This window comes from Poecilia reticulata, linkage group LG6 (assembly GCF_000633615.1).
Source record: "Poecilia reticulata strain Guanapo linkage group LG6, Guppy_female_1.0+MT, whole genome shotgun sequence".
Taxonomy (NCBI): domain Eukaryota; kingdom Metazoa; phylum Chordata; class Actinopteri; order Cyprinodontiformes; family Poeciliidae; genus Poecilia; species Poecilia reticulata.
In genome coordinates this window covers 21099184-21114315 of record NC_024336.1, presented here as the reverse complement: position 1 = coordinate 21114315, position 15132 = coordinate 21099184, and the positions used below count along the sequence as shown (strand labels likewise).

General features: G+C 39.8%; 1 protein-coding gene across 1 annotated transcript in view; it reads right to left on the bottom strand.

Annotated features, from left to right (window-relative positions):
- Window positions 1-15132, bottom strand: part of spire2 (spire-type actin nucleation factor 2) — a 28768-nt gene that overhangs the window by 12532 nt on the left and 1104 nt on the right. Inside the window, exons 2-7 of the mRNA XM_008411798.2 lie at window positions 6987-7030; window positions 6058-6444; window positions 4961-5041; window positions 4674-4838; window positions 2765-2851; window positions 1848-1965 (exon numbers count right to left, since the gene is read on the bottom strand). Of these exons, the coding sequence (XP_008410020.1) occupies window positions 1848-1965; window positions 2765-2851; window positions 4674-4838; window positions 4961-5041; window positions 6058-6444; window positions 6987-7030 (882 nt within the window). The remainder of the gene's footprint in view (window positions 1-1847; window positions 1966-2764; window positions 2852-4673; window positions 4839-4960; window positions 5042-6057; window positions 6445-6986; window positions 7031-15132) is intronic.

Here is a 15132-nt window from a genome sequence, read left to right as displayed (position 1 = left end):
AGGAAATAATAAAATTGAAGCGTCTTCTTTTTTGTTTACTAAAACAAAACATGACCAGTGTTACTGATGCTTTCTTAACAATATCCAAACTTTGTTCAACTTTATTTCATTTTTTCTTCTCGGGTTTTTCCTGGCCCACACGGGTCACCTCAATAAGACGAAATGTTCTCATTTGAAGATGGAACCGCTTGAAAGAAGCAGCCAAAAACAAACGTAATGTGATGCAAAAGACATTTTCTGTTTGTTGGTGAGAGTTTTTACATGGTGATGAATATATAATATGAAATATAACGTGCAACAATACATTTAGTATGAATGTTGCTAAGATAAAGAAATTAAGTCCAAGAAATCAACAGAAAACGTAGATTTTATAAACTGGTTGGTTTTTGTTGAACCGATTAGATTCACAGTTTCTAAATGGTTGCAAATTTGTTTCTTCCTCTTTTACTTCTTAGTGAAGGCTGAAGGAACAGTTACATTTTGCTGAATTATTTTTTATTTTTTTGTGAAATTAACACAATCAGAGGGTCAAGATTGTTTTTCTTGTCACATAGTCAGTGGAGCTCAGCAGTGTCTGCGATTAATTGATTGAAATATTATTTTCTCTGCTGTGCTTAACTAATAAGAACAGGATCGTTTTACTTTACGTCTTTTAAGACTCGGCAGCTTTAAAGTGCATCTGTCCTGTTATTTATGTTCTTTCTCCCACAAAAAGGACAAACTAGCCGACCTTCATCTGAAAATAGCTGATCAGTATTTGTAAAATTTGACACCATGTATCAGCAAAGTGTCTGCAACTATAAACAGAAAGGTATTATTATATCAGTGTTCAGGTCTACCTTATGATTCTACTTAAAATGACTGAAAAAGACAGAAAACAGTGATGGAAAGGCATGTCACAACTTATAAGAGAATAAATTTAAAATACAACCAATTAAATCTGTTATAATCTAAATTACATGTAGGAAGGCTTCAATCGGAGCCAATAGAAGTTGTTTTTAGTTGCATTTAATCTAATGGCCAGGAGGAGGTGACACATTATTAGAAATGTGTGTAAAAGTCTATGGAAAATTTAATTTAGGTTTAAAACACTTCACTTTATCTACAACTGAAAATGAACGTCTTCTTCTCTAAGCACTTTATCAATATACAGAGCGACAATCAATTCAGATCAATACATGCACAGTTCAGATCCAGTACAATTCAAACCTAATGACTGATCACCTCAGCAGCTGCCCATGTGATCATAATAACGGGTTTACTGTTTGTGGACACGTGTGGCTGTAAAATGGTGAACATCACCAGAATGATGCCTTTTAAATTAGCTTACAGGATTAAAAACTCGTGTCAGGCAGCAGAAGGAGGCGCCTCCTCTGGGGTACCATTCATGCAAAACTGTCACTGAACCTCAGTAACCATTTTCCTCCATTTTTCACCATTTTAATTAAAATTCAGCAACTTTCAGCTCCCGTTCTGGTGCTCTTCTTTAGGGAGAAAAACATCAACCTGAACTTCTAAATGTGGCTGCAGAATTAATGTCTCTGGGCTGCAGAATCCAAAAGACGTTTGTCAATTTAAATCATGTCAGGAACAGAATCTCCTTTTTAAACAGTAGATTTTGTACCTTTTTAGACCAAAACACCAAACCTGAGACACAGTCATTCATTTGTTTTGTTTTTTTTTCTTCAGACATTTTTACTAACTTTTTTCTTAAAGCTCTTTTATCATACTTTGTCTCTCTCCTCTTGGTGTGGATTATGTTTTCCAGATGCGAGGCGTTTATAGTGCTTTGAAACTGGAATCAACATTTTGTTCAGAGGGTGAAAACATAAAGGTTTTGCTCTTACGCCTGGCGGTGTGCGGCACCACAGGCCTGAGCTTCCTCTCCTGCTTGATCTCTGCCAGAATCCGGTCATGAAGCGACTGCTGCCGTGGAGGAGGAGGAGGAAGGCTGCGCTCTGAGACCTAAGCAGAAGAAAATATTTCACCACATCTGCTCATTCAAAAAAACTAAACAAAAAAACACTAGAAACCAAGCTTTTCCACCAAGCAAAGTTGTCCTATGTATACAAAAAGCAACGATAAAGTTTTCACACCCCTAAAACTTTTACAAAACGCCAACTGCATTCAGAAATCAGCTAATTATTAAGTAGCTTTCACCTGCAGGTAACTTAATGTCATATAAATGCAGCAGAGGGTTGTTAGATGACATAAACCAAGAAACACTGCAAAACACAAAACTCTTACCAACTGTTTTTGGTCTAGTTTCTAGTGCAAATATCGCAGTGCACTTGAAATAAGACGAAACTTACTTAAAAAGAAACTTTTAAAGGAATAAGAACTTTTTTAAGTCAACAATTTCTTAAAATTGATGAAAACTTACTAGTTTCAATGGCAGATCATTTCACTTAACAAGAAAATCTTAGAAGAACATGTTAGACTTGAGATTGAATCAGAGGTTCGACTATAGAAAAGAAAATCTATCTACCAAATCTTCAGCTAAGATAATAAAAAGCAAAAAACTTCAGCTGTAGATTTGTAAATAGGAAGAGACATGTACCCAAAAGACCTGCAGCTTCAAGCAGCAGTTTCTACTAAGTACAGATTGCAAAATATTTTTGAAGAGTTAAAGTTTTTTTTTATTTGCATCATTTGCTTTCAGCTCTACCTTGTGTTTACGAAACAAATAAAATACTTAGACGTTTGTTGTAATAGGTGCGAACCCCTTGAATGTTGTGGGGATCCTGCAAATGGATCCACTTACAGGCTTAAGAGGAGGTCTGGATCTGATGAAGTCCAGGATCAGCTCATGGGCGCTTCTCTTCACTCTGGTAGGAATATCACCATCCACCTTTACAAGGCAGGAAACACAACATCAACTTAGGGAACGCTAAAAACAACAACAACAACAAAAAATCATACAGTCACCCACTATTACAACAGAACAACATCTAATTGTAGCAAAAAGATGTTATGTTGAAGCTTCAATAATTGACTTCTCTTTAAAGCACACATGAGCAGCATTAGCTGTGATTTGTAGCTTCACACAACGCGACTCTGTGTTGATGTACAAACACCATAAAACAGTAACAGCTGAACACCGCTTTCAGCATTGAAGCAATTGCATAAAAAAAAACCTGCAATGCGGCCAGAACAACAGAAGGCGGGAGGGTTTCATTAATATTTGTGTCCCTGAGCTGAATAATGCATCTGGCCGTGGAGAAGGCCTCCAGGCTAACTCCACCACACCATCACCGTTTGCTCTCTGGGTCTGAGTTCAGCGTCTTCCTGCCTCACCTGAAGCTCTGCCAGGGGGTGATGAAAACATCTCCAAGCTATTGTCTCTAAAAATTTTATTCATTTAGTTTTTCTTTTGTGGATCACATTTGTGGGGATGATTTGAAACCAAAATCAGCTAACTGCGCTAAGTTAATTAGCTGCTGTAAAACTGTGTAAGCTGAAGGATGATCTAGGTGTTCAGTATCTATAGCTAACAAACTAAACTCAACATGTCTAAGTTAATGAACTCCAGCTGTTTTTAGTCTTTTTGTATCAATTTTAGTTGCTACAAGGCTAGAAAGTTGGATCTTTGATTTATATTGTACCGTTAATTTCCATCCTCACCCTGCCTCTCGCCCGGAACGTTAGCTGGAGATGGGCACCAGCAACCCTGCCGACCCCACTGAGGGACAAGGGTGTAAAGAAAATAGATGGATGGATGGATGGATGGATGGATGGATGGATGTATGGATGGATGGATGGATGGATGGATGGATGGATGGATGGATGGATGGATGGATGATGGATGGATGGATGGATGGATGGATGGATGGATGGATGGATGGATGGATGGATGGATGGATGGATGGATTTCTGTCCTCTGTGCTTCTTGGTTTGAATTTTTATGTGAGATTTCTAACAATTATCTCCTCTTAGCAGATGTTTTACCTTCTGTACTGATATCACATTGTGGACTTCATGGGAATCTCCGCTAAAGACGCTACAGAGTCGCTCTAAAGTTGAATGAGGCCCTAATCAGAATGAATTCCAGTTCACATGTTTTATAATCCTCAAGCAATAAATTATAGATACTTGAATTTGTTTGTTGTTGTTGCTTTATTCTTTCTTTTCCATTTCTTTTCTTTTGCTTTTGTCTTTTTTTCTTTTCTCTCTTTTGTTAGACTAGATTCTTTGCTCTTCTTTTTTCCTTTTTACTGTCATCCTGCCCTGTTTGATCTGGCAGACATGCCTGGTGTGCAGCGCATAAAGCAGATTAGGTAAAAAGTCAGTGGTAAGAGAAAAGCTCAATTTCAGAGAGCTGCAGAAAACATATATATGCCACCTAGTAGGTTGAAGTGTATTGCAGGAAAAGGTTTTCCTGTCGTCACAACATGAAGTGTTTACTAAACGCTTCTGGGGCTTCCTCTGGGACTGATGCTTTTGTTGGATGAGGCTAAGATTGAGCGTTTTTATAACAAACACTTCTGGTGAACCTTCTTCACATTTCCAATTTAGAAGTTACATTCTTTATTTAGCTTTTAAACATGAACCAAAAACTAAAATGTCTCTTTATTTTGCATCTTTATTCCCGCAGCAGCTCTTCTGTTGTTCCAGTAAAAAGTTGGAACTCTTCCCCCTCGATCGCAGCGCTAGCTGAAGCCATCGGCTCTCACCATGACTTTGCGAAGCTGGAACTTGCGAGCTCGGATGTCCTGCATCAGCATCTCGAAGGGCGTCAGGCTGAACTCGGTGGGCAGCGGGTTGAACGGCTGCTCCTGGACCTTCTTCAGCTTCACCCCCTGCCTCAGCTCCTTCATCAGCTGCACCCACAGACGAGCCTGGTGGTGTGGGAAACAACAGCAACACATCTGCTTCTGTCAGCGTGACGGCTCCACCCGCACCCGCTCAGACACACAGCGCTGCCGTTGTCCTTTCTGTGAACTCTGCCGCCTCGTCTCACCCAGTCTCTGTGCTTCAGCGTGTCCAGCTCGGCCGTGGATCGGTCCTCCAGAGCTTCTTCAGAGGAAATCTTCTTCAGCATCTGAGCGGCACAAAAAAAAAAGTCAAACATTTATACCGCTCGTGTTTCTGGATCCCATCTAGAAATCACTTAAAAGCGATTCAGAGTTGGTGGAAAGACTCGAAAAGTGCTATTCACAGGTCCAGACTGTCTGAGCCTGAGATTCTTTGCAACAGCGAATGAGTAAAGATTTTTGTCTGTGGACTTTTGCAAAGCCGGTAGAGACGAACACAAAAGTTGCTTCTATCACTTGAGATCCTGAGAAAGGTAATTTAAAGTTAGAGGCTGCATAACAGCACAATGGGGAAAAGTTCACAGGGAATGAATATTTTTGCAAGGCACTGCAGGTCTTATCATCTTCACCTATCAGTGATTCAAGGCTGGTCGCACACATCCTGCTACAATTACAATTATGTTACAAAATAGTTACAGCTATGAACAGCTTAACTAAAATTCCCATTTTCTATGATTAAAATAAATACATTTCAAGCTGTTAGCACATTTAAACCTTATGTTTTATTTTCAGAAACTGCCTATAAACTCGTATGCATAAACTTGGTATTTAACTTCATGAGCATATAGAAATGTACTTATTGTTTTGCCCTCTACACTAAAATAACTCGTTGACTAATTTGATGGTTTTGGATTTGTTTTGTTTTGTGCTTACAGGTTTAAATCACAGTAGGAACTCAGACAGTCAATGTCATGTTGACGTTCTGGAAGAAACTCGACATTAGAAATGTATTTTCTTCACTTGATTTGTGTTTAAAGTATTCATCCATCGAGTCTTACGGTTACATATTCATGACTTTGGCTACAAATATTATAAAAAGTCATGCAGGATCATTTATTCACAAACATCATGATTTACAAAAACTAATCATGTGCAGCAATGTGATAAAGCCACTTATTTTTGTCATGTTGTATTAAATTTCTCTAATTATTCTTGTCCCTAAACGTGTAAAGTTTTATCTTCTCGTCTGATTTGGCCCTTGCTCAGGAAACAACCCTTCTGGCACAACGGCGCCGTGACGTACCTCCTTTGCGTCTCTGATCTTGACGAGGAAGGTCTGCAGCTCCAGCGTCTCCACAAACAGAGCGCGGCAGACGGCCTGGTAGTGCTCCGGGGCCAGGCTCGGGTTGGCCAGACGGGACGCACAGAGCACCACGACCTGACGGAACAAACACACCGGCCTGATCGCTCCCTCCTGCTTCTCTTCCTCCTCCTCCTCCTCTTCTTCCTGTCCGCTGTACCCCTCATCGGTTGCTCCGCTGCCAGTGGAGCTGACACCCTCGCCACCCTGATCCCCGCCCGCCATTCGCTCGATGAGGCGCTCCAGCTGCGGGCTGAGCTCCCGCTCCTCGTTGTCGTCCAGTCCCCAGTCCAGAGCTCGGTAGATGGCCACACCGAGGGACTGAACCAGCTGCAGGCATCAAGGGAAGCACAAAGAATTTTTTTTTTTAACTATTATTACAAACTATATGTTGTTAACAGTAAGATATTTCTAAAATACAGTGTTGAGAATAAATGGGTACACCCCGACAGACTTGTCAGAAAACCTTTAGCTTCCTGTCAAATGAAAAGAATAATGACATGCACAACCACTTTGGTCATTGGTTTCCTTAAATGTCAGAAATGTTCATTTGTAAAATATGTTTTCTTTTTACTTTTGTCATTTTAACACATGGAAACAAATAAAACTGATATTTTTTTACATTATTATTCAAATGTATTACTCTCATAACATTTACTTTCCTTAAATCATTAGTAAAGTCTTTTTTAAATCAGTAACAAAATGTTTCCAGCATTGTGTTGTATAATAGTGTTAGAAATGTTATTTTTCAGTAAATTAATAACCAATAAAAGTCAAGTTTAGGCGTTATTTTGTGTAAAGACTTGTATCACAAGCTAAATATTCAGCATGTCATGAAAACAAGACTTTAAAAGTTGCTTTGTGCTTCTCACCTGTCGCTCTGCGATTGGTGGAAGAGGAGCTCCTTCATTGTCATCTGGAAAAAAACAAAAACATGGAAACCAGTCAAAGCATCAAAAGATTTCTATGATCATCAATATTAATAGAAAAATTGCTTGAACACAAGACAGCACATTTTCAGCATTTCCAATTTTATTGCAGTATTATTGCTGAAAATCACAATAACGGTATTCATTAAGACTAATCCTTATTTTCAGGACTTTTTTCTGTCTACACTTTTCTCTGTGGGCATTTGATGGAAACTATTTAAAGAGTTAAATATGTTATGGATACAAATAACATGAATGTATGACACTTGATGCTTACATTCTACCAACTGCATGATGATGATTGCAATTCAATATACTGTACTTGAAAAATATTACATCTACAGCATCTTTATGGAGCTATATAAATGGAATTGCGTAAATAAACAAACTTTTCAATGACATATGTAATGTACTGAGATGAGTCTGTTTAAATGGGTGGTAATTGGTAGCTGGAGAGCAGCTTATTTAATATCCAACTTCATAAATGGCTCAGTGATGAAGCTGTGAAGAACAGCAGAAAGGCTGGCTGCAGCTTCCTACATCAGGAAGAAACTAGAACACAAGAAATCACAGAAAGAGAATGACCTACGAAACGACACAGAATACTAAATGAAACGAACGGCAGACAATGAGTAGATTACAGAAAATAACTTTAAATTATCGGCTGTCAAAGCAAAACAAAACATCCACAAGGTGAGTAAGAAGTGGCGCGTGATGAACACAGCTTTTTGAATTGGCAAAAGCTAATCATCATTATCTGTGCATGGATGAGTAAAAAGGAACCAAGCAGGAGAAAGACGAATGGAAATGACGAGAACCAGACGGAATAATAACAGAGGAGGAGACGACAGAGGAGAATTAGCAACAATGGCCAGGTGTGAATTGCAGACAGCAGGTTACAATGCGAACCAAAACAAATACATCCTGAAGCTAAGACGGGAGCTTAAAGAACTGAAAAAACCAGAAAAGCTCAACAGACCATCACATCTATTCAGAATCACTGCGGAAAACACATCACACCAAAAACAATTACATCTGGACACACCAGGAAGATAACTTTGGATAAAAATACCCCCATTTGACGTTATCAGGGTATTATTTTGCCCTGACCAAGTTGTACCCTGCCAATGACAACAGAAAATAGAAACAAAACTATCAAGACAAAATTCAGAAGAAATTTCCGCTAAGTTGAGTGAATGTTTCTCTTGACCTAACACTAGCAGTCTAGCTAGTCTGCAGTCTCCTGCCAAACAGACATGTTTTTAACATGCCAACTGTAGTTTTAAAACAGCAGTAAGTAAAGCAATACAAGTGATATTGTTGTACTGTACTCCATTTTTTTCCTATTCGTGTTCACAACCGTAAATATTTCCAAACATGATTTTGAAAGACGTGGAAGCATCGAAAGCCATTTTGGACATTAATCAAATGTTAATCAAACATCAAATAAACAATGTTAAAGCCACATGTGTACAAAATGAAGAAAAAAAAAACGTATTTAAGAACTCAAGGTGAACATCATAACTCTGTTTTTTGTGGGCTAATGTTGCATTTGAAGTTAAGTTCGGGTTTAAATTTGGCACTTTTAGCAAAAATATCTTTATGCCACAATTTCAAATAACTTTAAAGCTCCTGTTGCTGCAACTGCGGTTGTTTGACTCCGTTTAGCTCATCTGAACTGGAGTTTTTGACCGCAGACGGGTTAGCTTGGTGTGCCCGTGTCAAAGAGTCAAACAAGCCTTTCCTCTTGGCTCAGATGTCAGTAGCAACAGCCGAGGAGGCCTGAAACTCCTTTATCAGCAGCTCAGCGGACAAACGGGAGACTGGACGAACACAAATATAGATCAGGGAGAAAAGATGCGAGGCTATTCATCAGGAAACCTGAAACATACTGTACAAAACAGGAAACTGTAGGCAGCAACTACACAGTGTTTATTATCAAAGATGTCTGAGTAATAAACTCTAAAATATTATAACTGCTCTGCATTCCTGTGTTTTATGCTTAATCAGATTCATTATCATTTCATTGGAAATGGAAATAGAAAGTTTAACTTGTTTTTCCCGGATAATTCTGAGTTAAATAAAAGACAAAACCACATTTCTAAGACTTCAGCAACTTTCGGTTGCAGGCTATTTAAAGATGACACATTGTTAGTAAAGGTGTCCGCACCACCGACAGTCGGACTCTCGGGGCGACGAATCGAGTTTTTGCCCTGTAGGTCTGCTTGTGCTGCAGGAAACAGTTGGCATCTTTCGCTGTCTACAACAAAGCGCTGGCAGCAGGGCGTGAGTGAGCGCATCGACCAGCAGAGCCTCGGCCCGTTTCCTGTGCGAAAAGAGACGCTGCTTCCATCAGCAACAAAAGGAGAGTCCATTACAAAGCCCTCCACTCAGGAAGGAGACAACAACATGAAGCCCTGTAAAACCTGTCGTGCAGGTCCGCAATAATGCAGCGCCCGGGTCACCGAGTGAAACCGATGATACCTTCCCACAGCTACGGCCCGGTGAACACAAAAGAGGGAAAGAATCTGCAGTGAAAATCCCCCAGCAGCCCTGCAGCTCAGCTCCTGGGAAAAACACACAGCGAGCCATGCGCTCTGGAAAAACGGGAGGCGGCTGCGAATGGACCGGTTATCTTCTCTTGAGCTGAGCCACTCCTCACAGCACCTTGCAAAAGTATTCCCACCCCTTAGACTTTCCTTTTTCCTCTGTATGTTTCAGCCACAAACATCAAAATGGCTTATTGGGATTTTAAGTGACAGACCGACACAAGGCAGCGGACGATTCTGAGTCAAATAAAATTCTGAAAGGTGTGGCATGCATTTGGATTCTAACACGGTGATTTAATAGTTTTACAAACTTTTTCTCACAGCAAATACAAATGAGAGTTTTTTTGGTGTTGAACTTGAAAATAGATCAAACTCAGATTAAGCAGAGAGGAAGAGTGAACGAGTTTCATGTCTTTGAACAGATTTCTTAATCGGTTTTATATTTCTGGACTTTGACTGGACCATTCTAACACATAAATATGCTTTCATCTAATTGAGGGGTGCAATGACATGCAAATTTAGCAGAAATGTTAGAATTTTGTTAACCGAGAGCCTCCAGGACACCTACAGCTCTGCCCTCAAAAATTTAAATAAATTATGCACAACGCAATAGCCCAGCGATGCCTTATCCAGCCAGAGCTAACGATAGTCAGAGCTAACCTGGATAAGGCTTTAGAGAAGGTTTAAAGGAGCAGTAACCGATTTTAGGGGAGTGTTTATTACCTAATGCAGATTTTCCAAATATAATTACTTTACGTGAAACTCATGGGTCCAAATAAGCTGAGGGGTTTTAATCCTGATGGATTTCCATGGATATAAACAAAACTCAAGTATTTGAAAATGATTTAGATTCCAGACTGCAGGCAAGTCCAATCAAACAACAGAAGATCTGGCTGCATGCTTCACTCCTCCTGGGTTTTGGTGCGTTTCAGTGGTTGAACTGCAGCAATGCCCGCCTGGGTAAGTTATGGAAACATTTTTTTTTTTTTTTTGCAAGGATGACATTTCATGCACCATGGCTGTTATAAACAAACCATCTCTCAATTTGTACCCAACAACTACACAATTAAAAGAAATTTGAGTGAGCTGACATCAAGCCTGGTCCTGGTCCTTAGCGTTAATACACCCGAGGTGAAACGTTGGACAGAACAACTCAACCGAATGCCTAAAATCCTACAGCTCAGCCAGCTCTGTGGAGGAAGCTCGTTTCACCTCTCTGCATCCGAGATCTCGTTCTTTCAGTCATGAGCCGTATCTCAAACTCAGACTCCCATCCCATCTCATCGTTAGTGTCATTCTGTTGTGGAAAGTCAAAGCAGATATGGAATATAAAAACAGAGCGACAACCCAAACGAGTCCTCCTTACTACATTTATATTGTCTCATTTCTACGTTACTTTTAGCCCGTGGGACTCAAAGTCACTCTGGAGAAAATAAACACTCACAAGCTGTAGCCCCCCCACGCCTGGCTCAAACAGAGGAGATGGATTTTTATTGCAGAGAATAACAACCTTATACATAAAGACAGACGGCCTGTGTCATCTACGCAGAGCATGTTTCTGCCAACCAAAACGCAAACATATCGTCGGGTTCCCGACTTCTCCGGTAGACGCGACGATAAGTCCTGCTGGACCTGGCAGAACTCCTTGCCGTCAGTCACACACAGTTTACACCGGCTAATGACGGATCGCTTTCATCCTCAGAAGCCCGACACCTCCCTGTTTCCTTCGTTAAGACGCAGTAACTCAAAAGCTCCCCCAGTGTGGACTTTGCCTCCTGTTGCCATGGAAATAAGGAAGGAGAAATGTGACGGAAGAAAAAGCAAACTGGGTTCAGAGGAACAGGCTTGATAATGAGTGATCAGAGGAGGCAAACAATACAGAAGAAATGGAAAAGTGTGAAAGCAGCCGTTATATGAGCTGGAGCCATGGCCATAAATCCACCAAATCTAAAAAAAAAAGAGAGATTCAGATGTCAGCGCAGGAAAAAGCTGCTGGGTTGTTACCTGTGACGATTGTGATGTTTTCTGATCTTTAAGACACTTGCTGCTCGGTTTTTATTAAAAAAGCCAAATGTCAATAAACCCAATACTTGACATTGTAAAGTATTCTTTCTCCTTTAACTTTCCACATAGAATCCTTTTATAATCACAAACTGACGTATTTTACTGGTATTTTGGAGCATTTTCATATTTAGACAACATTTTTGCGAGACAGCTCAAGTTCAGTCAAGAATGCTTTTACACTTTTCAACATATTTCTCATCTTCTGATATTTGAACCTACAGCACCTAGCCGATCTATAGATGCTGAAAGTTCTGCAAAGAAAAAATAAAGTATCCTATGTGAGCTCTCTTCTCTTCTGAGCAGATTTTATGAGCTAAAACAAAACTGAAATCATGTAAAACTTTATGAGGCTTTTATCATAGAACTATCACTCTGTCAGTGTACGACTATACTCATAAAATGACTTCATCAGCCTTTATCTATACATACCTATGCACCTAAAAGCAACAGTCACGCCTAATATGTGCAGTTTAAAAGGCATGACTGTTTCATTTTGGACTTTTTACCTCGTTGTCAAACCTTTTTCTCAAGAAATGCAAAGACTAAAATGAGATAATCAGTAAATCAATACTGATTCACATTCATTTTTTCAACTGAATGCAAACTATCATAGTCTACAATGAGCTGCTTTGGTTTCTTGGTGGATAAGGTCTGTGGTGCAAATGGCTTTTATCTGGCAGAAGTCATTATTATATGTGGACCTTGACTTCCTGAGGACCTTCTGTGTAAGAGAATCAAGACGAACCTCAATCTCTGGAGTTTATATAAGAGCTCCAATGACTCAGAGCAAAGATTAGAGCTATTTAAAGTCCAGTTATTCCACAACCTCTGCTTAGAGTTTTCAGATTAGATTACAGCTCTGAGGAAGCTGAAAGAGGATTGTTCAAATTAAATAGATGAGAAAATAAAACCTCACTGCTGTCAGAAGTTGAGTCCAAATAGAGACAGTGAAGGTGTTGTGATTCAGTAGGCATATTTACATTCCTTATTACGGTCTGGGTTTGAAATGACAACAGGATTTCCAGATCCTTTTAAACAGGATCAGTGGATCCTGTGACCATAAGGTCTTCAGCCAGACTTGCTACAAAGACTAAAAGACTCAAAAACATCTTCCTCCTTGAATAAGAACTTTTGAACAAAATATTTGTCTGAAATTAGACCATAGCTCAAGACGCTGCTCATGGTAAATCAGCAAGTCCTTCACTGATCTTCTGTTTTAAGAAAACCTGCTGAAGCATAGATCAGCGTGCTCCAACTTTGTTTTGGTCGTTGGTGCGTCATACTGCATTTACTATTCAAATAAAAGGTAACCAGTTTGGTACCACAGCGTGAGAACCTTGGGATTAAATAATCTTAAAACACTATCAATTTTGAACACATATTTAGGAGAAGTTCTGGTACTTTGGAGAACCGGAGCGCAAAACTTAATTTGAATCCATCTAAAGTCTGCAGCAATGAATTTTAACACCACATTTATTATTTCACACATATCTGCTATAGCCCATGAAATCTTTACAAGCTGCCTCTAGAATACACTCCCCCATATTGTTATTTTTCCACCAAAACTGCAGAGACGGATCTCAGGCGCCGAGCTCCAGATGGCAGGTGGCTGATGAGCGCTCCTATGCAGCTGCGTCGTAACAATTCAGCCTTTTATGGGCCCGTTGCGCCACCGCGGCTCATGTTACGACGGCTGCTTCGGCTCAGATTTGTGCTCCGTCTGATGGTGGGGGGGAGTCAGAGTCACAGCTGATGTCAGCAGCGTCTGAAAAACTGCACACCGGCTCTCGTGTTTACCATCGAATCCGGCATCAAATCCGAGGAGGCCGGTGATGCCAGAGGAAACAGCAGAGAAGGAGGAGAGGCCCACCGTCCCTGATGATGTGAGGATTATTTCATGTTTTCGTGCTTGTGAGCACACAAGAGGACGGGAGAAATGTGATAACAGGAATGTGGGAACGTTTTCCTTGAAGATACCCATCACAGATTAACACATTAGTTAAAAACTCTATGAACAGCTACAGTCTGGATCAAGGTTGTTGTCCCTCCGTAGAGTTTTAAAAAACACAACTTGTATCCTCGATATGTCGTCCATTTTTATAGCAGTGACAGATTGGCATGGAAACCACAAGCACGGTGACCATCATGTCTGTTCATTGTTAGAAACTCAACTTTATATCTTATTGTTTTTTTTGTTTTTGCTTTTTACTAACGTACACTGAAATTAAAAACAGAATGGAGCTCCAACTTTTTAGGAAAGTTTTAATTAGTCACAAGTAATTGAATAAAGTTTATCAGACTTACTTTATTTCATTTACAACCTAATAAACTTAACTTAATAACTTCATATGATTATTTGTGGTTAGCACAATATATTTAAGTTGGATCACCGGGTCTCTTTTTTCAGTGTATGCAGAAAGCAGATTAACTTGGCTGAAGGTCATAATATTACCACAGAAAACCAATAAAGGTTTTTGTGAACCAGAGCACATGTCTGGAGGCATGTAAAGAAGTAATCCAAATAAAAAAACCCAACCGATGTGTTCACTGGCATCAGAAACAACAGGACACTTCTCCGTCACCCAGAGGGATCTCTGAGGAGAATCTACTCGGCGTTAGTCAGAAAGTTTCAACGTCTTTTTAACGCACCTACAAGTTTACAAGTGTTCACTCTACCAGGCAAACAATACCCCTGTAACTGCTTGTGCAATGATTGCACATTAAAATTAAAATGCCTCTTTTCATTAATGGCGCCACATTAACAGCTTCATTAGATTCAGTGAAAGACTTTAATATTCTAAACCATTATAGTTCTGGCTGCATGCTTAGGGACATTTTCCTGCTGGAGAGTGAGCATCACTTTCAGCAAACTTTAAAATCGGCTAATCTTCTGACTGTCCTGGGAACGTATCTCTGCTGCTTCTGCTTCTACTCTCTCTTTGCCCGACACAGATACGTTTTGAGATGTTCAAATGGGCTCTAAAGTTCTCCACAACTTTACTTTTAGGTTTGTTCACTACGGTTTTCCAACAAACTCTGCAATCCATATGGCATTAAATTAATAAACACAGGTGGAATCAATCAGTTGACTTCTTCTTGAGTACAGCTGGTTAAGATAGATTTTATTTTCAAAAAAATCAGAGTAGATGGGGGGGGGGCAAATACAAAATTCACCCTGTAAAAAAAAAAAATTCTCTCTCCACTTCACACAGATGCTGATAGCGTTTGTGGAAAAAAAATCAAGGTGTATGAATCTCTCTCTAGAACACTGTAGCTCTTTAAAACGTGGATTACATTTTTCCACAGATGGTTAAATATGCACACATAGTTTGGCCTCCAGTTGTCTCCATGCAGACTCTGGAGCAGATCTCCTACACCGCAGTGAGGACATAAATACTTCACATCCGGGAAGATATTATGGCGGTGCAAGCTCAATTCAAACGGGAATTTCGGAAAACTAGGAGACTGCGCTAAAA